At 38.2% G+C, this 27,820-nt stretch overlaps 2 protein-coding genes across 6 annotated transcripts in view; one reads left to right on the top strand and one right to left on the bottom strand.

The window, feature by feature from the left end:
• The window catches only part of Tmtc2 (Transmembrane O-mannosyltransferase targeting cadherins 2), a 265,630-nt gene that overhangs the window by 35,226 nt on the left and 202,584 nt on the right, over positions 1 to 27,820 (top strand). For both annotated transcript variants that reach the window (XM_083106345.1, XM_083106344.1), the window contains exon 2: positions 26,114 to 26,505. In XM_083106345.1, coding sequence (XP_082962471.1) covers positions 26,465 to 26,505 — 41 coding nt within the window. In that variant the 5' untranslated portion in view covers positions 26,114 to 26,464. The remainder of the gene's footprint in view (positions 1 to 26,113; positions 26,506 to 27,820) is intronic.
• Positions 25,003 to 27,820, bottom strand: part of LOC145975691 (uncharacterized) — a 113,734-nt gene continuing 110,916 nt past the window's right edge. Inside the window, exons 8-9 of one of the 4 annotated variants that reach the window (XR_014440052.1) lie at positions 25,567 to 25,872; positions 25,003 to 25,303 (exon numbers count right to left, since the gene is read on the bottom strand). The gene's annotated coding sequence lies outside the window, so the exon portion shown is untranslated. Of the gene's footprint in view, positions 25,304 to 25,387; positions 25,873 to 27,820 lie in introns of those variants that run through there. The other 3 variants (XR_014440053.1, XM_083106351.1, XM_083106350.1) reach the window with 3 other exon arrangements.

Below are 27,820 nucleotides of genomic sequence, written 5' to 3'. Positions count from 1 at the left end.
TGCGTCCCCGGAAATTTGGATACGCGCCGTTTATACCGATTCATAATAATATAATCTCTAAGATGTCACTATGATATTTCTTATTTGACATTTAATTTCGGAAAATTTATTAAAGTTCAATCAATGCTATTATAATGTTATTTTCCTTCATTTTTTATTTTTATTTAATCATCCTTATTTTTTACTATTATTTTTATTTATTAATCATTCTTATTTTTTACTATTATTGTTGGACTATTTGTGTGTAAAAAACTTGAGGATAATATATGATAACTAATATATATTTGATTTTGATATTTCTAGTTCTTTCTCTGGCAATAAAGACATTAATAATTATATATATAATTATTGATCTATATATTATTATTGTTATTATATATGTATAATGTAGAATATTTTAATATTTATAATTTGCTCATATTAATTTCATAATATTAGAAGATGAAATAAAAGATTTGAGGTAAAATTAGATGAATTAAGGTACGATATATGAGATATTTTTAGTAAAAATAAATGGATGGATCTTGCGCAACTCGAATGTTTCACGAAAAATGTGTTACTCAATCGAAATTGGCATGCTCGGAACAAACTGTTGTGCGCCTCTGTTCAATTTTGCGAATTTCTTCGTGCACCCACCGGCGAGATTGTAAACGCATACCGAAAAGTAGACAATTGCCAGTGGAATGCAATATTTTCCCTGAGATACGCCAAACGTCCCACATGAGATTCGTTTCGTAGCGCTTGACAAACGCGCGATAACTCAAGGGCACGCCGTTTTCCCGTTTTCCCTATGTTCTCTCAACGCGGCCATCGCCTGCAGCTGAAAAGCGGCCAATAACGTCGACCTAGATCATTTTCCTTATGCGCGCGAATACTATACATAGTACACGTATTCGCGCATCCTCGTTGCTGAGGAAAGTTTACGAGAAATTTCGTCGACATACAAGTTTTCGGAGAGATAGAAATCTTTCATATCCATCGATATGAGACATCCTGCGATAGGATGTTTGCGATTCAACTATAGTTTAACTTTTAGAGTTATCCTCAGACGAAAAATTTAAACAAATATTTTATTATTTCTATGAAATTTAAATAAGATATTTAGATAGCCATACATTTGAAAATATGAAGAATACATATAAATAATTATAAAAAAAGAAAGAATTTTATTTTATTTTAAAATCGATAAAAAGAGCTAAACTACAGTAATTCGACAAAAATACGATAAATTTAACGAAAAAAAATAAAACATTTTTTAAGTTTCTATTAAAAAAAGTCTGCAACATATATATTTAAACGCTTTTAGCTATATACATTTACCTTTTTATTTATACAACGCTTTTTTTCGCAGTTTTATTTTTGCACGATAAAATGGTTTAAATAAATATGCAGAATGTAAGTTTTGTTATTTTTATGTAACTTGCAGAATTGTATACAGAATCTGAATCTTTAAAATGTATCACATCAATTACAATTAAATATAATTACTTTTACACTGAAATATAGATGACTAGAAACATATGATATACCTTTTAGGGACCTCTCGGGGAAAGAGGTATTTTATATGTCAAGATTATCAGTATTGTAAAAGTTCATCTCGACATGAGAACGGCAACAGTAATAAAGACATCATGACAATAATGAACGTCATTGGCAATAACTTTCCTCGCATCCGACACTTCTGCCCCCGATACGCCCCTGCGGTGAGCACGTAACAACCGGTCGAATAGTTTCCCTCGAATCGTAGCGAATGCAAATTGATGCGGAATCGATATCAGGTTGCCTAGAGTTCTAATAAGATTCTCTTACCGCGATGCCATTTCTATAGCTTCGATCGTATTGACTAAGGACTATTTCGAAATATCGTATATCTAGATATTGTTGTAATAACTCTTTTGATAATATATTCTACTTTATTTAGGAAGAGAAAGAAAGAAAGAGAGAGAGAAAGGGAGAGGAGATATTTTTGTATAATTATATATATATATGATTTACTTGGAAAGATTCTAAATAATTTTTTCTTAAATTAGAATTTCTGCAGTTTAATTTCTAGAATGCAATAATATCTTTATATTTTTCTTATTACCTTTATGTATTCTTATAAAATTGAATATTAATCATTCAGATATCTTTACATTTATATTCATGATTTTAAAAATACCAAACAATCAATATCTTAAAAAGTAATCGAATAAAAATAATCAATAATCAATAATTAATAATAAAAAATAATTAATATCTTAAAAAATAATCATTCAAAGCACACAAATTAGACTGAATATTTGGAAATTATTCTTGATTTATTTTCAAAGTCCTCATTAAAAAAAAAAGAAAGTTAAGAAGTTTGTATATGCAGTTCTGGCTGTATACGTCGGCTTTTTCCACTGATAAACATCTCCTCTCCTTTTACTATTAATTTTTATAAAGAATAAAAAAACAAATTATAATACACAGAAGAGATATTTTGACATAGACATTTGCACAATCTTGTTTACTTATATAAGAAAAGGAATAGTCTAACAATATTTTGCACCAATATCCGGAAATATCTATTATGTAATAATGAGATTTCAAGGATTACAGATATAGATATACGCTAAATTGTCCAGTTTCCTACAGGATAATGACGTAAACGGCCGATATTACCTCGGTGGCATCACCTCGGGGTAATTTTTCAGCACGTTTCGCGGTCGATCACGTCCGCGTCCGGCCATTCGCAATCAGTCGGTTAACTGGGTACCGCGCGGCCGGGAAGTCTGACCGGGTACCACGTAGCGTCCTCATTATCCGTAAATTATTTCGCGGCCGTCACGTCGAAATTGGTCGCGCAACCGTACGACGATCGCGATAATATAGAACGTGTGCGTGTTCCATTGGTTGCGTTTCCCAAAAGCCGGTATACCGAGCGCGAAGCGTTGCGGACAGAGCTCGATTGTGCAGATTCGGAAGAGGGTCTCGTGTAAACGCGCGTCGTTCATTAGAGGCCGACTAAAGTATCATTATATAATCGAATATTCCGAGAGAGAATATATCAAATTAAAGTCTCTTAAAAATATGAATCGTAGACTGATTTAAAATTCTGTATAATAATTATAATAAAGTGTAGAGGTGTCTTCACACACAGATGTGGAGAGGAAAAATTACTCTTTTTTTTACGGTAGCATCAATTATCTGATAATTTTATTTATAGAATTTTTCTTTATATAATTAGCAAGAATGATATGTTTCTTGAAGACATAATATCGCATTTAATTATAAATGGCGGCTTATACATGGAGCGTCTGCAGGCAGCAGAAACGTAAATGCGCCGGTGCGCACGATGAGAGATCGATCAAATTATCTCGTTAAATCGAGGGAGAGAGTTCGTTTCCAGTCCCCGCGCAAACCCCGGCGCACGTCGATCACTCCCATCGTACGTGGTATTTTTTCAACCCCGCGGCGATCGAATTATTGCGCCGGTTCCGTGTCTCCCTCTCTCCCTTTCTCGTGTACGGCAAGAGGGCGACGCGTCTATTTTGCAAACATTTCGAGACTACGTGTGCACACATAGCGGCGCGGCAAACCGATTGATCATGTGGGCGTTCGAGAGCTCTCTACTTTTTGCCGCGCCCCGCTCAAGAAGAATTGCTCTCGCGGAAAAGTTTCGCGGAATTTCGGAAGTTGAGTAGCGGCAGTACCTCCTTCTCGTTTCGGCTATCGATGCATCGCCTGTCTCGAGAGCTCCTCGGAACGATCTAATCCTCTTAATAAAGAGTAACGGAAAGAAAATAAAGTTTTAATTTTAATCAAGTTGAAACTTCCCTTTCTTGATGTAACTTTGCATTATCACCGCGAATGGAAATTTGAACATTGGAATGACATTTAAACATTTAAACAAGTTACTGTGTATTAAAATGGATGGATTTTTTAATCGAATTGTATCCTTTGAAAGGTTTAACAAAATATAAACTTGTCGGCATCAGAAATTTCGATTAGAGATTTAGGAATCTATAAATATAAAATTTTCTCACAATTAGAGAGAAATGGAGAGGGAAATGAGGGGACGTCGCAGTTTGTATGGTCGGTGACGTTTAAGCAATCTCTTTCTGTATGGAGTGCGGAGGTAATTAGCCAAGCTCTACTCCATCGTCGATTCAAACTACCAAATGGGTATATACGGGTCAGGTCATTAATTTCCCTGCAGTCAAACATTGTCCACGTTGATTCGTCTTCGTGCACCCACGTCTCCCCATATTGTTATCCGCTTTATTATCTTTATTATTTCTCCGTGCGGTGCCGTAAATGCATGTTACAAAGTTGAGAATTGATTTTCGATGTAAGAAATTAGTTAAAAATCTAGTTAAAATTATTATGAAAATTGCAGAATACAATTATTGACATGTGAAATAAAAATATAATGAAATTAATAAAACTTTAAGAATTTTTTTAATAAAAATGCTGAAGAAATATGTAAAATTGACAGAAATATTCTAAAGTTTTATCTTTCTTCTCCTATAATCTTTAAGATATATTATTTAAAAATATAATAATAATCACTATAAAAATTAGATGTATAAATATAATTTATAGAGTGGATTTTGTTGCCAAAAATTGTCCAGTTAATTTATAGGATTTATAAACTGCGGATAGTAAAATATCATCGTGTTTTTGTCTCTTTCTTTTCTCTCTATTTCTTCCTCCCGTTCTCCTACATGTCTGTTAATAAACTACAACATGGCGGCATAGGTATATATACCATACGACGAGCAATAATCGACGGGCGTTATATTTCAGTCGGTTGAATTGGATTCAACGAGTCGTACGCATCCAGTCAAATTTGCAAGCTACACTCTCCTGGTAATTATACCACTTCCGTCGACCAGCTCGAAGTTGCTTGCCAATGTGTGCATGCGAATGTGTGCATCCGATACGAAGCAAGCGCGTGCATGCGTGCGTACGTTGCGTTCGTACGTACTTATGCACGCAAGCAAGCAAGCCAGCGATCCCACCCGCCAGGCTTATTTGGCGGTCATCCTAATCCAGCGTCGAGGATGCCGATAAACGGATTAATTAAACGTTTCGAGTTTCGATTTCGTCTTAAAAGACATTGTAAAATTTCTTTCAATCAATAAACACGATTTTAAATCTGTCTTTCAAGACGTTTTTAATCTCTTAAGAATTAATAAAATTAATATCTCAATAAGATAAAACGCAATTACATTCAATATAAAATTTAACTTTGAATTTAATTAAGAAACATTCATATGAGGTTAACATAAATGCATTTGTATAGATAAATGTGATACTGCAATATCTTTAAATGTATGTTGCATAAATTGTTTAAATTTTTATTATTTTTAATACAATTTTATTTTTTTCTTATAAACATTTTTGCAATTATTAATTTTTCTTCCTATATTGAAAAATTATTTCGACGTATGCTTAACGATTGTACGATTATTTCGTTCGATTCCAGCCTTATGCGTAAAGCTTTCTAGGCGCATAAAAAGATTATCGGCGTTCTGTTTCGGAACCGGAAAACGAGATTCTGCGCGATAGGTGCCCTGTAATTTAATCGGTAAGGCTACCTATTAATTAGCCGTCGGCTTGGGATTAAACAAAGGATGCTTAATACGCCGCGGCCTTGATAGGACGTTTTACATTACGCGCTTGCGCGATTACCCGCGATCATAAATGAGATAATAACGTAAAATTACTCTACTAATTACCGCGAACGATTACGCTAGTACGTATTCGCGTTTCAATTAGCGTAATTATTCGGCGCGTGTCGCACGAGTTTCGAATGAATGACGGATGACCCAGCTCGGAGCGACAGCACCGATCAGGTTGCCGACATCAGATGTTTCAATGCTGCAGATGTTCGCGGTAACGTTACTATATTGATAATTTTGGCGTTTGTTAATCTCGCGGCAATTAGCGTCGTCGTGAAAGACGTTATTGGATAATTAATAATAATTAATAATGGCGCAAGCTATATGTCTGGAACTGTAATAAAGCGAGTGTTCAGGAATTTGCGATAAAACGATTACATTCGTGTATAATATTAAATCTTTTGAGATTATTAAAGGAGCTGCACGAGAGAAAGGTTATCATTCTTTTCATCGATCGTCTGTTTAATCAATTTAAAGTTGATTTTTACCGTATGTACAAACTAAAGATTATTAAATTACGTTCCCATATATAACGTTATTAATAATTTCGCCAGTTATTCGATATAAATTCCTTTCTAAATTACATTTTACTCTCTTTCTCTCTCTCTCTCTCTCTCTCTCTCTCTCTCGCATAGATTTAATAAACTAATAAACCACTACACGATAGAATCCTGCGGTGCGCAGCACCATTATCTTTATGATAATTATTTTTACATGCATATGATTTAAGCTTTATTACTGTTCTGTTTTCTAATATATCAATTAATCTCAGGAATTTTCATATTTTGTTTACTTCGCATTTCTCATTCTTCTTGTGAAATTATAGCTCCTGAAAGATAATAAATATTTCTTGAAACTATATCTCTCTGTTCTATCCATATCTGAGATCTTTTAACTTTAATAATAACTTTTTTTAGATTTGAAGACAATTTTTCCTTAGAGAAAATTTTCTCGATATAGTTTATTACTTATTGCAAGTCGAATAATATTTAATATTAAACTTTATAATGAGCAAAACTCCAACTGAAATTCTATAATAGTATAGACCGAATATATAAATAAAGACGGAATGTCATGAAATGCTCTTTAATTTCAGGGTTGTCAATAATTCAAAAACTATTTATTTTTGCAGTGTACTAATTAAAAGAATTATATTAATGGAAAATTCAAGATTCTCTATAAATCCATCATTAAAATCTAGTTAAATCTTAGCGGTTCCTGTATACTCATCTATATAAGTCGCGGAGACGCGCTAATTGCCGTCGCCAAGTTTTAGTCTAATTATCATTTCGGTCAGCCACCGGGCGGCACTGAATTTCTAAGCGCGGATGCTCAGTAGAAAACGGAAATGGGAATCGCGTACCGGCGCATTCAAAGAGAAATTTGACCGGCGTCCTCGTCGGATATAATGCCTTCCTCTCACCTTCTTCCCGCGCTGGGCGTCGGATCGAAATTAAGACGCTCAGGGCAACCATAATCGCCGCGTCTCGGGATCCCGTTGTCGGGTCACGTACGGAGATCCGGGTACCTAATTAGCCTTCTACCGCTCCGAGTTCCGCCCTGGTCAATCAGCGGCGGAGATTCGGTCTTGATTCGATCCTCGGAGCCTCGTTAGCACCGCTGTATATCCTCCACGCTCCTTCTTCTTTCTCTCTCTCCCTCTATTTCTCTCTGCTCTCCTTGGTTACACTCGCCGGAGAAAGGTATACACGTACGTGTAACCACTTGAAGTTTCGCACACGATTTCGGCCCATTTGATTTAATTATGTATTATAATACCAGCTCTATTCTGTTCACCGTGTTTATTCTCTGAAAATTCTCTTTTGTTCGGCATAATTAGCGGCTGACGATTGAAAAATCTTTTCCTGCGTATGTATTTGGAGAAAATGCCTTTATTGGGATAACAAAAATCGCATAAAATATACGAATAATCGACTATGTGGAAAATTGCAATTACCATAAATCGATCAGAGAAAATCAAGATAAAGTTTCAATCGATACGCGATTAGCGGAGAAAACAACTAATAACTAACTTTATTAAAATATCCATTGCGCACACGTAATTATCATTATTATTAAATCTAATTATCATTATTGTCAAACATAATTTATAAAGCGTGTATCGTACATTCTCTCTAAATTGGGATATACTGCTTATTGCTTAAATTAAAGTAATAATCAAAAATTAACGGGGACAACTGTAATAATCCCCAGCAAATGGCTGTACAAACTGTACTATTTATTATATTTATATCAATGGAGTATGCGTGCATACATACATGTATAGATCTGGATTTCCGCGTGCATTATGAAGCTTAAACAAATGGATTTTTTACGAGATACACATACGGGATTATATCCGTCCGCGAGAAAGAGAGAAGAGAAAGAGAAAGAGAGAGAGAGAAACACAGTTGGCCGCTCACGTGCGTTAACGAGCAATCCATTACCTGAATTAATATCTGGAGCAAATTGCGTTTCTCGCGATAGGCATCCATGCGGCGCGACGCCGAGCGTCACCAAGAGCGTGCGGCCGTTGTCAACGTGCCATTACTAATTCAGGAGGCGGTCGCGGCGCCGCAACGTTATACGCCAGACGACGCATTCTGCATAGCGTATTCAGCTGCACAATAGGGACCGCGGGGCGGGGGTGGGATACGAGTTTTGAAATATGAATATGAATACGCGCGCGGCTGCACGCCTCGCGCCCGTCGACGAAGACGGCTCTGCGAGAAACGACGATCGATGCCCGTCCACCCGCCCTCCTCTCCCTCCCCGTCTTTCGCTATATATGCCGCGTGATTTTCCCGCGGGTGCCTACCCTCATCCCCCGCGCGCGCGAATGAAACTGAAGACCGACTTTCCTGACCGAATTTCCTGGCCGGGAATCGTCGCCGAGAATTGCCGGCAAAATGCAGCCGGAGTATTGTGTCCGACTATTATATAACTTACGGCTTTAGTTACGGGCACCTTTCGCGGGGTGGCTTTGTGGAAAGTTATTACAAAAGATTCTCCCTGTTGAGTTAAAATATCAAACTAAGATTCTGGCACATTATTAAGAGGGCTATGAATTTCATTAGGTTTTATTGCAACTTTAATAAGATTTATTATACTCGTATTGATACACGTGACGAGCTAATATATTTCAGAGGATTCAGATGTGCGCGAGAGAGAAATAAATATCTTTCATAGCCGTAAATTTCCCTTGATTTTAGCATGATAAAGCTTATGCAGCGCATTTATTTATACAACAAAAGTTGTATGTTTTTTATTCAATTGAAAGATTATTTGGTTGAATACACATTACTGATTTAGAGATATGTGAATCTGAACGATTCGTGAAAAATTTATGAAGAAATCGTGCAAATTTTATTGCACGTTTGAAAACTGTTTTCGTATTCTCTTTTTGCTAATGGTATCCAATGAATATATGTTTGATCGTCAAGCGTTGCTGAAAATTCCCGGGACGTAAACTCGAACGCGGCTCTCTTTTGGCTCTGTTTGAATCGAGGATGCCTTAATCGGCTTGAATTTGAAACGCATGCATCGTTCATAAGCTGAAAGCTGTTTTTTCGTAATATTTCTCCTCGTTGTTCAATCTTGGCAAATATTTATCAAATTGAAATACCTCTCTCTATATTTTTCCAGAATTTATCAGAATGCCTAATGCCTTTTACGGAGGTTGAACGTGTCGTTTCTCTTTTTTAAACACTAGAAATTTCACACGATCGACCGAACTCGTAGATGGTCGAAATCTCAAATTGCGACACGCTGAAGACCCAACTGCACTTTCGACCACTCGATTTGGCGGTGGGAGCACTTTGCGAGAAAATTAATTAAACGCCCTATCGCTGTCTTTGTCATTGCCGCGATGCAATTCACCCTCGCCGTCGATAGCACGTTGTACGTTGTACGTTTTTGTAGTGCCGTGTTACGTATATGCCGTAGCTTCCATTGTACAACGAAACTATATACATCGACACACGTACACTTCCCTTACAAGCGACAGATGTGCGCGACCGATAGAAATTGTAGCTGATCTCAGCGGTGCACAATGCACCCTTAAAACTGCGTTACTGGCGACGTGACCGGACCGTGAAAAATATTTTGCAAGTATATCGCGATGTAACGACGTTATTCTCCAAATTTATTTTATCCTGTTGACAATTTGATTAGGAGAAGGTGCTATAAAAATTAGTATTTTTTAAAATTTTATTCACATAAGCGATACTTTTCGAAGATTAGATTTTTAATGCCTTTTACGCGTTATTGATCATTACAACAATCTTCAATTATTTTCTCCAACATTCTCCCTTTTCTTCTAAGCGCGTCGATTCATTTAACTTACTGACAGCAAACAACGGAAGAAGATAAACGTTCCTTCGTCGTGCAACGTAAAGTTTATATCGCGCAATAGCGAAGTTTTTATTAATAGTTACGCAACAACGTCCCCTCTGTCCGGCTCCTCGAGCTGGTTATCGCTGGAAAACGGTCGGAATCTTTTCCGCGCGTTGACATTCTCGAGATGTGGGTGGTGGATGGCGGGCGGGATACGCCGAGTGCAATTCGCGGCGTAGTTCTCTTCCAGTTATTTGAGAATTTACGGTCGTCCCCGTAAGTTTTCTACCAAGTTTCGATATTTCTCGCCGGGGCCGCGGTATCTATTAACATCCATCTGACAAATAGCGAACCGCGCGCGGAGAAATATCATCGCGGTGCATCGCGACGCGATGCATCGCGTCGCGTTGCATCGTCGCGTTCGCGCCGCCATCGACCGCGTTGTTTACAACGCTTAATCGTTTTTGTCAGAAAGTTCGGAAAACGCTTCGATTCCGCTCGAGTTTCAACGCGACGCTTTTTGACTTCCGCCGACGATCGGCAAACTTCCCGTATCGACGAGCGAACTTCGCAGCGCTTCGCTATCGCAGAAGCGCGACGAGAAAAAAAATCGGTGACTCTTCGTCGCTTCAATTCGAGACGATTCACGCTGACGTGATGGAAGAGCATGCGAACTCGAGCCGAACAAAGCCGATATCGAAATCTCATTTTCAAGGCGTCGAACTTCAATGCAATACGATGCCCGACAACAATACCAAAATACGACGGCGATCAATAACTTCTATGCTTACTGCAACTAGTTAATTCGACATTTATAGATTGATTTGTGTCTTGATCTTTTTTTGAATATTTGCCACAAATCATTAGTCTTTAATAATGTGATAGTATTATAAATATAAAATATACAGGGTGTTTCTTAATAAATACGAAAAATTTTAGGAGATGATTCTTTGTCGAAAATTAAGGGGGGTTTTTCATATAAACATTAAAAAGTTTTAATAAAAAATTGAATAGGAGTTGCTAGTTTCATCTCCTTATAACAATACGAGAGGCTGAAAAAATATTAATAAATAATCTTCTTACTAGTAGAAAATATCCACCTAATTTCATTTCTTTAACTTGCTCCAATTTGAGAATAAAATAAAAACTTAATTTTTACCCCCATTTTTGGAGGAGTGTAACTCCACAGGGAGCGATGTAGGAGTATACGTTTATATGAAAAACCTCCCTTAATTTTCGACAAAGAATTATCTCCTAAAATTAAATAAAATGATTTTTTTTATTATACACAATATTTTATATTTATCATCAAAAAACGACATTATTAAAGACTATTATTAGGTATTCAAAAAAATCAAGACATTTATATAAAATGACTTTTTTTATTACACATACACACATACATATATACAAATATACGTATGCATATACATGTATATATTACATGATCATATATAAGGGTAACCGATACAATCTCTCAATGCGGTAAAAAATACGGCCGCAAAAGTATCGGGGAGGATAAAATGAAGATCGGATTCCATCGGCATTCAAATGTGCACATTCCCGCTCTACCTTCGATCGGAGGACGCCGTTATATGTCGATGTTCATCGGTCGTGCGGATTTAATGCCGAGGAGGGGTTAACAATCCCAAGATCGGTGCCAATTCGCGCGACCTCCGGACGATTTATCGACGAAGAGGGAACGGCGCGATCGCTCTCGACCGAAAGATTTTCCATTCCGCCCAGTCTCCCCTAGCTGATCGTACCGTCGAAAGTCGCACGGTTAATTTCGCACACGCGTATCCTGACCGCAAAATCGAGGCGATATCGAGGATCGCGACTGACTGCGTGCATTACCATCCCTTCGCCTCCTTTTCCTCCCCTTGCCCCTTGCCCTATCTCGTGGCACCAACCGTCCGGGCGATTTCGAGAGAGGGTTGCTCTCGGCAAGATGCTGCCGCCGGCAATAACCGGTAACGTATTACCTCTTCTGGTCGGTTGAGCGCATTTAGATCGCCTATTTGGCAAGGCGGCGGAATAACTTTGCGTTTTACTCTCGCGCCGCGCCGGCACGAATCAAGCGCGAGAGAGCCGCGCCAACCGACGAGTTACGACGCGCGGCTGGGTTTAGTGCAGGGCCAGATTTAAGGGTTCAAGTGGTTTATCTCAAAACGAAGTCTCCCTCTCCGTCTAAAAACAGCCACCTATTCTCGGTAAGCTTATTCGGAAACGCCAAATAAAACTCAAAATGCTAATCGCTCCTTTCTTAAAATGTCACTTTCGACATAAATTTTTAAAGCTCTAATTCTCGCAACGTTAAATCTGGAACGTTACATTTTTAATTTTCTCGAGATAGAAAAAAATTTATATACTATATTTATGAGAGAATAAATGATGTAATGGTACTGCAAAAAAATTTATATATTGGATACTGCGCTTTATTTAAATCTGAAAATTGAGCGAAAATCTGGAGCAATTTTACTATAATCTTATAATGGTAAATTAAAATAAAAAATATTTTCGATTTTATTTAAATTATAGAGCGCAAAGTTAATTAGAAATTATACATTATTTATTACGATTTATCTTGTGCTTTTTACTTTTATTACTTGCTTTAAAAATTCTGCCGTATAAATTAAATAGGTCTTGTAGTAATATTTAATGTCGTGTCTCCTTCAGAAGCGAGAAACTCTACGATCGCGTTGGATGGTACATTAATCCGAGTCTGGTTTATTATCGAGAGTGACGTAGAGCGACGAAGGATGCGGCCGAGAGGTTCCGGCTGGGATAAAACTTGATCCATCCTCGGGTGAATTATTCGTCGTGCCGCTTGCTGCGGCCGCGAACCGCAATTACGCAAATTACGCGAGCTGGCAATTCCGATGATCGGCCTGATATGACCTGCCGGCGAATGGCTGACCGGCCGTCGGCGATAGGGCGCTTCGTCTATGACGCGACGATGCATAGCGCTGATAAGCGTGAGCGTAGCGCGATAATGGCGAAAAATATCGATCGCTATTTTGAGGGAGAGGGAGATGCGAATACATAGATTTATTCCGCGCGCGAATCTCGCAGCGGAACAAACAAAAGATTTATTGGCAGTGCCAGGTTCTAAATTATTGGACAACTCTATACATTATAAATCAAACGTTGCAATTTAGAGAGATTTTTAGACTATATCTCGTAGCTGTAAGAATAATTATTTCCTTGTAAAAATTACTCGAGTGTATTTCTTATTTTTTTCTAAAGGATTCTTTTTGAATCTTATAATAATATTAAATTAATATTCATGTTTAATTAGTATCTCGAAATCAAATTCCGACGATTGGTCGAATAATATAAAAACATCGATTAGTCACAGAGACATTCGCTTGTCGAATATTAGATAAATCACGCGATATATACATATATATATGTATGTATGTATGTGTGTCACATATTTATTTTATTAGATATGAACTTTCAAACGATACTCGTTTCTGAATACATAACGTATTGCCTCACGTTACGTATTCGTATTAATTATGCTGGCCTCGAATGTACGTTCTTTGTAACAGTCGAACGCGTGTAATTTGCCCAGGCCGTGCGTCACACAGTCAAAGGTGTGTCAACCGAGATCTGATCGTCATCGGAAATTAATTACTCGACCGCGCGCCGTATATTTGTGTGTCCGCGGACGTCAATGTGGACGACAATGCATTCATTATATTACTCGTCCCCTTACGACCCTTCCCTCCTTCTATTCTCCCTAATGCCCTCTCTTTTATTTTCTCTACCATCATAATCTCATTGTGCACATCGTCGCGGATTTCAATTTTATTATTTGATATTTTACAAACGTTTTAAAAGAATCGTATTTTATTCCAAAAGAATCGTATTTAAAATAAAAGAGATATCGCGTAAAAAATTTTTATTTTCATTTCGTGAATAAAATATTTTTGATAAAAGAAACGAAGAAAATATTTGTTAAAACTTGCACGATAAAATTGCGAAATCAGAGTGCGACGCGAAACTGATACAACTGTTGATACATTTACGTCACGAAAGAACCTCAATCACATCACACGCGGTCGGTGAGCTTTTCTATAGAGTTCATCCGATTCGCATTACATTCCCATTTTCCACGTACGTGCCGACGACGCAGTCATTGTCGCCATTGACGTCGTCTTTTCATCGCGCAAAGAGGGAGACAACCCAACTCAACTCATCTCATCTCCTCCCCCTTCTATAGACCGAAAAATCCCATTTCAATATTTCACAACTTACACCCTATCGCTCTTGGTCGGATGCGCGTTTTTAATACGAAACACCCTCGCGAGGGATGCGACGCGTCGCGACGCCACCGTTGCCGCCATCGAGTCCGCCTTGGCCCGATTCGCCGAATGATGTATAGATGCTTCCCCTATCTTGCTCTCGACTCTCGATGAGAGAGCTGCTCCGGAAACTGCGCGAGATTCGAATCTCCACCGCCCCTTCTCCGATCCCGAGAACACATGGAGACTCACGGCGGATTACACGACGGTGCCATGCTTCACCGCATGCCAAAAGTCCGTGTACTCGGGATATCGTCGTGGCCAATTACCTCCTCCCCGAAGCTGCCGCCGCTCTATAATGGAGCAATTATGGAGCCACCGCGTTACACGTGGGGGTACGATTAGAATTATTAACGGTTGCTTCTCGCTCAGCCTCGGCGTGTGTGTGTGTGTGTTTAAGAACTATCGCGGTATATTAGCTCAGAGGGTAATTTTCTCGGCGAGAGATAGATAGAGAGGGCGAGTCCGTCCCACCCTTCCCTTTTCTCGTGTCTACCGTCACCTTCGGTACCGATACCCTCCTGGGGTTTATCGGTGTAACGAAGTCGGTGTCATGTTATACGTATATGTTCATACGAAGATGATTCTCAGTGGCTTCCCACCTGTCACAAGTTTCGTAGAAAATTACACAGAGAAACTTTCAGAACTTTTCAAGGACCCCGCACATTTTATATGAAAAAAGTGGCTTCGGTCAAATTGGCTGAAATTGAAATATGTTGTAGTTTAGGTGGTGCTGATCAAAAGTTTCCTCGGGCAAAAAGTCCGAAAATCAAAAGTATAAAAGATACAATGATTTGAAATTTAAAAAACGTCTGTTTTTGAATACATAAATTAAATTAATATATAAATGTTTGAAAAAAAATATTTATATATAATGTGTGCCACTTTTACAATATTTAATGATTTCAAATTCTTTCTGTTATATATGCGTGCATGCGTATGTGTGCTGATCTCTGCGTAACACGCGTAATACGACAAAAAGAGTTTAGAATTATTAAATATTGTAGAAGTAGCAAACTACAACATATTTCAATTTCAGCCAATTTGAACGAAGCCACTTTTTTCATATAAAATGTGCAGGGTCCTTTAAAGAGATAGATCTCTCTTGTGATCCCTAAATACACAATATACTTAAAACTTTGCTCACAAACAATGTAAAACGTTTAAGGGAAATTTAAGGTTGAATAAACGAAAAAAGTGCATGTAATTAAACTTATATAAATGTAAATGTTAGTCGGATAATTTTTTACGTAAAAATCCAAAGTATAAAACGTTTTAGAATTCGCGAGTTTAATTTTAGCTATGCATTAACTTTGTAATAATCAGAGAATTTGCCGCTGTAATTATGATCGTAAATTGTGGAACATCCACAGCGTCTATTTTATCTTAAATTTGAAATAATTTACGCTCACTATACAGCTTTACGTCGTCGCAAAATATAAGGTAATGAAATAAGGCACATTATAGAGTTGATATTACAAGAATGAGATGAATAAAAAAGCAATAATCTATTATTCGTGTCTATTATTTCGAATTATCTGGAAACCTTTTATATAGTTTAGCAGTATGATCGATCGCATATCTGACATTTTTAACATTATCAAACTCTTATAAATGCGTATAATACCGATATCTATCAGTTAATTCCGATATGCATACGCTGTCTTTCACCGCATCGATAGCGAAGGAATTCAACAGGAAAATTGTTGCCCCGGGGCAGGTTTTAGTGCACGCCGAAAAGTTACGTCTACAACAGCGCAAAATTGAATTAGCTCCAAGCTCCGGGCTCCAAGCTTCAAGAGCAGATAACCTTTAAATTATGCAGTCGTTGTTGTTCTCGTGTTATTCGATCAAAATTACAGCCTCACATCGTGCCGCATCAGTTATTTAAACTCTCCTCTTGGAAGAAACATTATTCAGAACAGGATATACAAATGCTTCGTAAACTTTTATCCCGAACTTTTATTGACTGATGCTCCGAAATAATCTTGGTATCTTGTGGCTGAATCTGATATTTAAATATGTAACGTTTTTTTAATATTTAACGATTACATTTTTCCTATAAAAGTCATGTTTTTTATTAAAAAAAATTAACATCGACCACGTAGCTAAATTTCTACTGATCGAGATAAAAATGGCACGCGATATGTATCGTATACTTGTTACCATTTATACAACAAGTAATCTTATTCTCGATTTATTCTTGATAAGAAAACAAGAGGCTATCTTGTCAGGATAATTGCTTTATTTTAAAATTAAATGTGGTGCTTCTGAGATATTTTTCGAATAGCATAAGATTAAATTTAGGACGCCAGCATTATGAGAGGATATCGATACGCGAAACGCTGTACTGGATTTTTCCCGAACCATATGCCGTCCCGTGCCATCTCGCAGGAATGACGAAACATTCGGGAGGAATCTGCGTATCCCCCTATAAAAGGGCGCGATTTTTCACGCACCGGCTGGCCGGGATGTCGCGCCCTTTTTCCCTGTCTTTCTCTCCACCTCTTTCTTTCGCTCTCGGAATCTCGTATCTCGCCGAACGTAGCAAATGACTCGTGTACGTTGTAGTCGACTTTTGGAGAACCCAGGGGAGAAAATCACCCCCGGCTTTAGATATATCAGCGCCTGGAACGAGTACATAATGATAACAAGGGTGCGAAAAAATATATATATTAACATAATTAATGCTTTCTAGTCTCTCAGCATAGCTTTTTGAAAAGAATATTTTGATCATCGAAGAAAATCAAAATAAATTTCAGTTTCATAAATTTAAATACTTGTACTCATCAATATTAACTGTGTTCATTTTTATGTGTGGGTGTATAAAAATTAAAGAAATAAATAATTTTCCTCTTTTTCTCTCTCTTTCCATCTGTTTCCTATTAATATCATAATTATGCCCATTATAATTAAATATCTATTAAATAAAATATTTTTTAATTCCATCAGCTATTGTTTTTCGGCCTTCCGAAACGGCCCCTCTCGATTCCACCCCTAAAGCCAGTACTGGTTGAAAGGGGGCGGCGAGGATACGCGCGTCACGTACGTCGTACGTGCGTCGGATACGTTAGTCGTAAACGGTCAGGGAATCGCATTCCGGAATGGCAGGAGACGTGGTAGGTAGTCGCTCGCGATCCGATCTAGCGACGTGCACGGTCATGAAGCAACGCGCGGACCGAACGTTACTTAAGCGCACTCCTCCGCCGCTTCCGGGCTTCTAGCGCGGCGGGCCGTGCGCGATCTAGGCCGAGGGCCATAAGGTCGAAGAATGCGCGGGATGGCCGACGTGTACGTACATACGTATGTACATGTACGGTGCAGGGCATATCGCCGACTAAATCCCCGCTGATACAATCTCCGCGGATGAACTCCGCGAGCTTTTATGATGCGGCTCTGCAGTTACGACACTCGTTTTCTTTTTTAGATGCGCGCAAAAGAAAGAGGTAGAAGGAATATGAGATTAGAGTAAAACCGTTTAGCGAGAATTGTGTGTATGTGTATGATTTTTAATATTCAAATTTTAAACATCTAATGGCCTAACAAAGCGGCAATGCTTCGGAGAATCGATTCGATATCTTTGAACAATTTCAAAAATTTATACAAATATTTTGTCTTCTTTTTAAATTACAAATATATCTTTTTTTATTTTTTCTAAATATACTTGATTATCTTGTAAAATATTAGAAAATTATTTTAAGAATTTACTCTCTTTTTTATTAAAGTGATAAGTAATATAATCTGATGACTGTACATCTCTATTAAAGTGAGTTATATGCGCGTATATTGCGGAAAAAAATATTTGCAGAATACAAGCGAGCACACATTATTCTATCCCAATAACTACCGCGGGTACTATGATGCCTTCGTTTGATGCAACGTTCAGAAACAGTCCGCCAAGTTTTAATGGATTCGCGGGACGTGCCGTGCACGGATTCGGACGTGTGTCGGTAAATCCGCGGTTTTGCCTCGTATCGATTAACGGGCTCGATATCCGTCACCGTTACCGTGGATAAAGCTGCGTTAATGAACAAAGGACTTTCCGTCTCTGTGTGATATTTTCCAGCTCGTGTCTTTGGAATGTTTCCATCCGATACGACGGCGATGGCTCGGATATCGAACGTGAACGGGCGAATGAAACACGGCATAATTCTTCAAGGAACACGTGTTACTCGATATATCTATATCCTCTTTTATCATCTCGATAACGGCAGATCTACTGCGAAGGATGATGAAGGGACGATGCACGGTCTAAGGGTGCAGTCGCGCGCGTGCGGCGTGATCTATCGCGACAGGACGAATATTGCGCCTCGTATTATCCGGAACACGACAGGCTCATTTATGCCGAGTGGCTCTGTACGGTGGCACTCGATCCCTGGATCGGTATGCATGGACACTAATGGGTCGAAGGATTCCTCATAGTCCCTGACACGTACTCGTTGGTAGGGTTTGCCGGGTATAGACGGACAGACAGAGCAGAGAGGGCGAAATAGAAGCGAAGGGGGTGAACGGCAGATAGGAAGGAGCATTGAGCGGAGTCGAGTGGATGCGGTTAGGGTATCCTTGACGTCAGTTACGCGCGTGGATGCGGCTTGGCTTCGACGGGAAAGGGAAACATCCGTTAATTAAGCTTGATATTAGAGAATTTTGGATGACGTGGCTCGCCTGGGTGGTTGCTTAAGATCTTTCCCCGCAACACACTGACGCCGTTTGGGGCTGTTTATGCGCGCTCTCATTAAGTAAATACGCATGAACAAAAGCTCACGAATGCAGAGCAAGCTGTTCCTAAATCAAGAAATTCCAATACGAGCGTTAATCGCTCGCCCTTACATTTCCTTTGTGTTACGATTGCGAAATTTAGCTTGATTTACAGAAATTGTCTCTAATTTTGAGGAATATTTCCTTTTTCGTTCTCCCATATAAAATTAGTCCTTTCGGTTTGCATCTCTATATTATTCTCGGCGTTTCGTATCAACATCACGTGCAAGGCGCGATCCGTTTTCTCCCTTCTGAAGAAACCGCATTATCGTATTCCATCCGAGACGTCGCGTGGGACGGAACTTACATTCGCCGACGTACGCGAGACACGCGTAAAGTGTAAGTCGGCGCGGCGTGTCTCGCTGCGGAAAGAGCAACTAGTTAACGCGAGATCTCGCGGCGAGTAGATAGGTAAGGTAAGGTAAGACGAGCCCCGGGCGTAATCGAATAGCGGATTGAAATGACATCCACCACTCACGGGTAACTCGACGAGACCTCAAGTGCCGTCAGCCCGAGTGGCTGGTACTCCATCCAGAGCGTGTAACGTGTAGCGCACGCTCCAGACAGCTGCACACGTTGACCATTATCGGCGCACGTTGTACGTAAGAAATGACTTTAGTGCACGGGCTATATCGAATCTCCGCGGGTAAAAGGAGCCCTCGTATATATCTTCTATCTACGTACGTGGATAGACTTTCCTTATACTTTTGTTAGCTTAACTCGCTTCTTATTTTCGCCATTATGATGAAATAGCTTCTTTTCACCATTACAGTTAAGATAAATTCATCAGTCATGAGCATTTACCGTGGGATAATCGCTGAAACTGTATTTATTTCTAGAATCACGTGAAATAATATAATTATAACATGTATTTGTAACATTAATTTTTCTTTGTGAGAGATTAATGAATGTAAATTAATTATAGCATGAATGAATTTTTTTTAAATAAGGATAACGTGATATCACTAACTTCCAAACGTGTGTAATTATAACGTAAAGTCATTCTTCTTTTTGACTAGTGACGACGCGAGATGAATGATAGTTCTTAACATGACAATTCATTCGCCTTGTGTAAGCTATCAACTGGCTGACATGCTGCGGAAGGTATCCGTGCTGTCTAAGCAATAATATATTACCGCGGATGTTGCGGCTCACTGCGTTGTGCTTTATCTCGCGGCTATCTCACGGCTGTCTCTGAATAGTTTATAAATTGTTCATCCCGGTGTGAGAGAGCCGAGCCGCCAGCAGTACGAAACGAAGCGACATTGGTAAACCCAGTTCATCCGATTCTCGAATAAAATCGGTCTTTCCAATACGCCAGCATATGCTGGGTTACATTTGTGCCGTTTTATTTATTTTGCACCAATCGAGATCGCTGTATAACTTTTCTTTAAATATTACAAGGATTTTCTTTAGAAGGAAATTATGAAAAAATATTATTATACAATTTGATGTATATGTCGCAGGCTTTTTATAAAATCAGCCTTTTTTTCAAAAAGGTTTAAATTTTATATGAAACGTCATTTCACAAAGATTCGATATTTTAGAAAAACTCTAAGAAAGCTGATTTTACAAAAAGCCTGCCATATATATATTATTTAATTAATTAATAATGTGTATAAATTTTGTATCCCGATATTATGCAAAATATAGTAGAAAAATTGCAAGGATAATCCGCATATCCTCGTAGAAATATAATATTCTTCCTACAGCTTTAATGATAATAGAGAGACTTTCCGCATTTTTGCTTCCACTATTTTTATTTCAAACTTGGCGCGCTAATGACATTCAAACGTGCTGCACAAAGTGGCAGCGTACGATGTGCAAACACAGCCATGATACTTGAGCATGTAACAACCGTTTCTACCTCGCGTAACATTACGCGGTAGAATAGAAGCTAGGACAGAACAGGGCGGTCAGTAGTTAAGGCCGGCGAGCGGTGGCCAGCTCTGCCCCTTATCCATATTCCGAGCAGCTGCTATCAAAGCGTTACTGGAACTGAAAATAGCTGCGAGCACATTTCACTCGGATTATCTCCACCGGCTGGTCTATCGTGTCGCGAACACTCATTCGTCCAAGAAAGGAACGAGAAACAAAGCCGCGGATAAATGGAAAGGGACACTAAGACGCTGTGACGAATCATACCAAGATATCGTGCCAGTTTATCCGTTACTAGCAATATCACGAGAGAATGAGGACTTTACCGAAATCGCAAATGGTGCAAAAAAAAAAAAAAATATATATATATATATATATATATATATAGGCTATTTTCTTTTGTAGAATATATATTATTTGGAATATATATTATTTACAAAAAATCACGTGATCCGTGTAAATCATGTTTCATTGAATTTTTTATTTTTTCAAACTTGCAAAACTGTCAAAATATTATGTAAATACGTATACAATATATTTTATTGATATCTGACATCATATCCGCTTTTCCAATTTAATTTGACTATTCGGCAAATGTAATCCAACCAATTTTCTCTGTGAACATTTTTCGCACTGCAAATTTAGCTAATAATATTTTTGAACAAAAACGCGAGTTTATTTAACGGCCCTTTAACCAATATAAATACTGCTGTCAAATCCTGTAGCAATATTGACATTTTCCATTTTATATCATCCCTTTGAGACATACCACTATGAAAAATTTCCACCATTTTATCAGTAAACAAAACCGTATCAACGTTTAAATTTTTCCGTGTACGGTGACCAAATAACATTGATCTACCGTCAGAGTACCGTCCATCGAGTAAATAACAAAATATATTGTATTTTTCACGATCATGGAGATATAATAATCAATCTATCTCCCCGCGCAGTTTATATCAGTGTTTGATCCGGTTGTAGATCGTTGCTTCACACTTCATCTATATTCTCCCTCACGCCCGTGCATGTTGCCGGAGATAACAAAATCTTGTGTCGCACGATAACACGCTCCACGCGAACTCCATGATGCGCTTCAATCCGTTAACGATAACACGGTCGCCGGAGCCGACGACGGTGCCGGGAGAAAAAAAGGCGAAACGCGCTTCCCGACCGAGTCTCACGCATGGATGAACACGCTTATCCCTTTTTGCCGCTGAACTATTCCGATCCTGCAGCACAGCATTTTATCGCAGCATCTTCGTTGACTGCTGCCACGATGACACGACGCGCTGCAAGTACGTCAGAGTGAAAGATACGAGTTTTTAGCAGGGTGGCAGCGAGAAAGAGAGAGAAGGAAAAGATGGAAGGGAAGAGACACGGCGACAGATAGTGCTCAACAAGTCGTGCCATCGCCCCGAGCTTTTCTCTCTCCGGCTTGTATTCTGGTTTCTTGTCTCCCTCTTTTCGTTACATTCGTCGTCCTTTTCCTCACTTCCTTCTTTCACCCCCGACGCAGCTTTCTCCACCTTCGTTAATGTCGCCTTCCTTTCGTTAGACCCTCTTCCGGGCGCCTAATAACACTGTACTTATCAGTCGCCGTAATTTACAATTTTCGCCGTTTTGCCAATTAATTACTCCGCTGGAATCGCAAACATGATTTGGTGCACTTTGTGCACCGTAGTTTTTCACATTCTTCAATTTTGTTTGTTGGATTCGATCACTTATGAAACGCACGGATATATTAGAAAAAGTATAATTTTTTTTATTCTTTTCATTGATTTTTCTTTAATGCTCTTTTTGTCTCTCATAATTATTCATATTCTTAAAATTTACTCTTTTTCTTATATTATATACTACTTTTTCTTATATTTCTATATTTTAAACATATATAAACGATCTTTTTTTATAATTTTTATTTTTTAGTTGATTTTATACGTATGTTATACATTTCTTGTTATAAATCCCAAAGAGAGAGACAGAGTTTATTTAAATATATTATTGTATAGTTTATTTTTTAGTATTATTACTAAATTACATATCGCGTAAAATAACGAGTTATAATGTTTCATATTTCCTATGTGCACATTATTGATATCAAAAAAATACTTGAATAATTTTTAAATTTATCAAATGTCAAATTGTTTTCACTATTTTCTGAATTAAAGAGAAATATGTATGTCGCATATCTAAAAAGAGAATTTATTCCGTGATATAACTTAAATTTTCTTGTGTATTAAGCATATCTCTCATATAACTATACTTGACACCCTTCGCCAACGATGCGAGAATACGTGAAATTTGTTAACTTGCTTAATGAGGAGAGCTGAACCACGATATTCCATTACAACATGCGGGGTGCAAAGGCCAACTCGAGTTCTAGTTTACACGAGCAATCGATTACGACATTAGAATTACGCGAGGATTTTCACGGTAACGATTAATACAGCTTCAAAGATTTTCACGAGAGTGACGTAGAGTCAATTATCGAAAGTGAGAAAAGATGAGAGTCATCGAAAATGGAGAAAAGATATATATGTATATGTATATACATGCCGGAATATATTTTCTCCATTTTCGATGACTCTCATCGTTTTTTCAAACAACAAAATTGTATGCAAATATATTCGGAGGAAGCTCATTAGGAGCGAGCAATTAAAAAAAATTTCTTCCTTTGAATGCATTTGCATACAATTTTGCTGCTTGTTGTACGACGACATATTTATGTGAAGAACAAAGTAAGCGAATATTATAAAATTCATCATATTGTCTTTATAGCTGTCTCTATGCTCCCTCTAAATGTATCTTGTAGCTTTAATCCGCGTAATTCTCACAGTGCGTTATTGCACCATCTAAAACGTATCTAATCACGTATCAAGTTCACGGTGTTTCACAAGGACTTAGTCCTACAACACAGGATCAATTCCGCTCTACTTTGCTGCAATCTGTCTTTTTCTCTTCTCTCTTCCTCCCTCGCCACTTTTCTCGTCGATCCGCAGCAGCGTGGCCACAACTTCTCTCGGCTGAAGCCCCACTTTCCCGTTGGAGTTTCGGTGGACCAGCTGTTGTAAAGTCGCGGAAGCTGCGAACGAGATAGTGGAAAGGGAGGCTGGTGGTCCTTATGCGGTATTTTCAACCGCGCGATTAACGAAACGAAATTTCACCGTGTTCTTTTCCAGCCGCTTGTTAGAGAAGTCGTTGTTGTGCGATGCCGTCTCTCCCGCGGAATATTCTACCATTGTCTTTTTATTATCTCCATTAAATTTTCCGACACTGCGACGACGCGACGCGATATTTTAATCGCTGTAAACACCGTCCGTGCCTTTCCACCGCCGCGGGCAAGCCATTTGCGGGTCTGCAGCTTCGAGTATGGCATCGCTCTAAATCTAATAAGGCGTTTAGGTCGCTGAACTAACCGACCGATCCAATAACGGCGGCGTTTGGCGGTCGCGGCGAGTGGCAAATAAATTTCGGTCGTTCGATTAATTAAATTTCAGCAGGGGAAATTAATTAACCCTTTAACCGTAATGAGGACAATATCGCCTACTGGGCGCGATGCGCGCATGGTGCACCAGGCGATAACTGAATTAATTTTGAGACACATTATTCTCTCGCTTTGGGTGCGAAAATCGCGCGTAAATATTTCCACGCTGGTGTTATTGAAAACATGCGAAAGAAATGGCAATTATTTTTTCTATTTAAAATAAAATAATATAGTAATTATATTATACGTTATATTATTATTCGTAAGCGAATAATAATATAATAATTTATTTTATGTAAATACATACGTACATTAAAAATTATAAAATAAATAATACGGTGATTATTACATATTACATTATATTGTTATTAATAAGCGAGAGAATAACCATTTTTATTTTACCTAAATTATATATATTTTTTTTTAAATTAACAAATAAATTTAATGAGAATAAGAAAATATAAAATGTATAAAATAAGAGAGAAAATCTCTAAATTTAACTTTGCAATTATATATGTATATTCATTTTGATAATTTGAAGCAAAAGGAGGATAATACATTTTTAAGTTTGATTTGCTTGAAGAAACATGAAAAAAATGATGAATTTTATATGTATATACAAGTTATTTAGCGCATCATATCTTTATCAAATCGACGGCACTTGAAAATGTCAAACATCTCGATGTAACGCGGCTCTCATGAATTAATTTTCAACTCGAGTATCAGCCGTCCACAAGATTACGCGTGAGTGAGCGCATACCTTCAACTGTCGTATGTTTTGACATCTGCGGATGAATTTTCCATCGGTGAATGTCAATTTTAGAGGAACCTCAAAAATAGTCTCTCGGCGAGATTTCTCGACAGCATTAACGATATAGAGCACGTATCTATTTTTTTAATAAAGAAAATTGTTATTGTATATTTTATCGGGAGAATTAATTTTTATTGTAATCGAGATTATTCGCTAGACAAAAAACAGCAATTAAATTATTTCATTTCACTTTAATTCGGATAACATCGTTTTTACTTTATTAATAACTTTACCGTTGACAACATTGAATCGCAGGCACTAAAACAAAGTTTATAATTTTCCTCCTCACTCTCTCTCTTTACATTGAAAAATTCTACCATCACAGCATTATAACATTACCAGTTGAAACTATGGTTGAACTGCATCAAATTCTCACGGTGATGGTCCGGTACTTCTCCGTCAGCGGGGGCACAAATTCGTCTTGCCTTAGGGCGTCCGAATAATTGCCCAACTATCTCTGGAGTTTCGCTCGTCTCGCGGAAAGTTGTCACTTCCACGTTACGAGCACCCATTCCTCGCGGTCTCGTGCGCCGTCTAATTTCTCGTGAAACGTCGAAGGTCGCGAACTACCACGGTCTGCGAAGCACGCTACCTGTTGGTCCTCACAGAGCATAGTAGCGAAGCGACGTTAAACGATATGCGTACCTAACACAGATATTTTTATTTATTTATGTGTGTCTTTCTTTTCAAACATTTGAAAAAGAAAAGTGTAGGAATATAAAGTAAAAAGAAACGTTAGACATATATCTAAAAATATTAAAGATAACAATTAACTATATAAAATTATTTTAACATGATTTCTTTATAAATAATTTATATATATATAAATTATTTTAATAAAAAATTATGAATAATTTTGTGTTCCTTGTCTTCTCTACTTATATAGATTCTGACAACGAGTCTTTTACGCCATTGTATCGAAAGATGCACGTGCATCCTACTACCGTGTTTGCCAGCAGAAGGTTGACATATCGTCGTCCGTGCCACGCGTCCATCCGTCAAGATAAGCGTGCAAGCACGGAACGTGCGAACGCAAATTGGAAACGTGAGGTGAAAGTGCTTCGGAATCGCCTCGTTTACGGCGATTTGCATCGACTACGAGTGCTCATTCGTTCGTTCGTTCAACCTTCTACCCGCGACGTCGACGTCGACGTCGACATCGTCGAGTCACGATCGAACGTCAGAAGAACGACGAAGGTGTTCGTTCGGAGAACGTCGCGGACGATGACCCTAGCCGATGACTGTACGGAAAATTGCTATGGATTATCGAAACGAGAGGTAACGGTGTCTTTATGCATGTTGATGCGGCTCTTAATACTTTAATGCCCGATTGCGCATATCATTCATTTAAAAAATTAATTATTAAGAGAAATTTTGCACATTCTAAAATGCTTTTTTTAATAACATTTGTTCAAAATTTTTGCATAAATCGTTTGAAAGTGAAATAATGATAGGAAAAACAATATATTAATTCTCAAGTTTATATGATATTCGATATATTTTTTCTATGTAAATTTTATTACGTTTATCTCTGACATATGCAAATGTGACATTTTATATAACAATAATAATTAGCTTTTAAGTAAAAAAATAAAATATTTCTGCTGACGCAATTTTTTGCTTTAATATCTATAAAATGGTATTTTTCAAATAATAAAGAAAAATAATAAATTTAATAATTCTTCCACATGATTTTAAATTTGTATACAATATCAATCGTGTGGAACGATATAACAATGGTAGAAAGAATTTAATACTTTTTCGTTCATTCTTCCTACGAATTCTGTCCGTCGGTGCAATTTAGGAAACCTTCGGAAATGTTCCATTGGAAAACCACCGTCGTTCGAGAATTCGGTTGCTCGTTTCGCGACACGCATTCTCGAAACCAGCGTGTCGCTAAATCGTGTTTGCTTATCGATTCGACTGCGAACGACGGCCCTCGAAAACAGCAGGCTACAATCGCCACAAATCATTCTTGCGAAACGCTCGCCACATCGTCAATAACAAAAACGCGTGGACAGGCAAACGCGTAGAATCTGCTCCCGATACCGATTGTTAACCCGCGAGTGTCGCATGTCATGAAACATCGCCTCCGTTGTTCGCGTCTGAGTGCAACGACGCAATGTTTCCGGACATTGTTGCAACGTTTTCAAAGCTGCATCACGAAAATTGGAAAATGCAGTTGCGGTCGATGGATATATTCGCCCCTCTTGCATAATCGTGCTTTAAATTAAAGCAGAAAATAGGAAATATTGAAAAAGCGGCGAAAATCAATTCCCTAGGCAACGTCCTGCGATATTGAGAGAGAATATATAAATATTTGCTATCTTAAATTAAAATTTTTTATTGCTCCATCCATGTGAAAATCGATTATAATATTGATGTGTCTTCAAGAAACACGCTGTTAATTATTGAATGATGTTTCGATTATAACTCGCATTAAAAAGAATGACATCGCAGTCGCGTGTGACACGGGAGAGAATTTTTTTGACGCCGATGTCAGACGGGTCTCCGGTCTCGGGTAACGCGGTAGTTTGGATGGCGATGAACGGGCCACGAAACGTTCTCGCCACGGCCGTTTTCACAGCAAAAA

This window comes from Camponotus vicinus, unplaced genomic scaffold (genome assembly GCF_025532165.1).
Source record: "Camponotus vicinus isolate PSW18456_S1 unplaced genomic scaffold, iyCamVici1.0 SCAF_8, whole genome shotgun sequence".
Classification (NCBI taxonomy): domain Eukaryota; kingdom Metazoa; phylum Arthropoda; class Insecta; order Hymenoptera; family Formicidae; genus Camponotus; species Camponotus vicinus.
The sequence above is the reverse complement of the archived record's forward strand: the minus strand, read 5'-3'. Positions and strand labels throughout refer to the sequence as shown.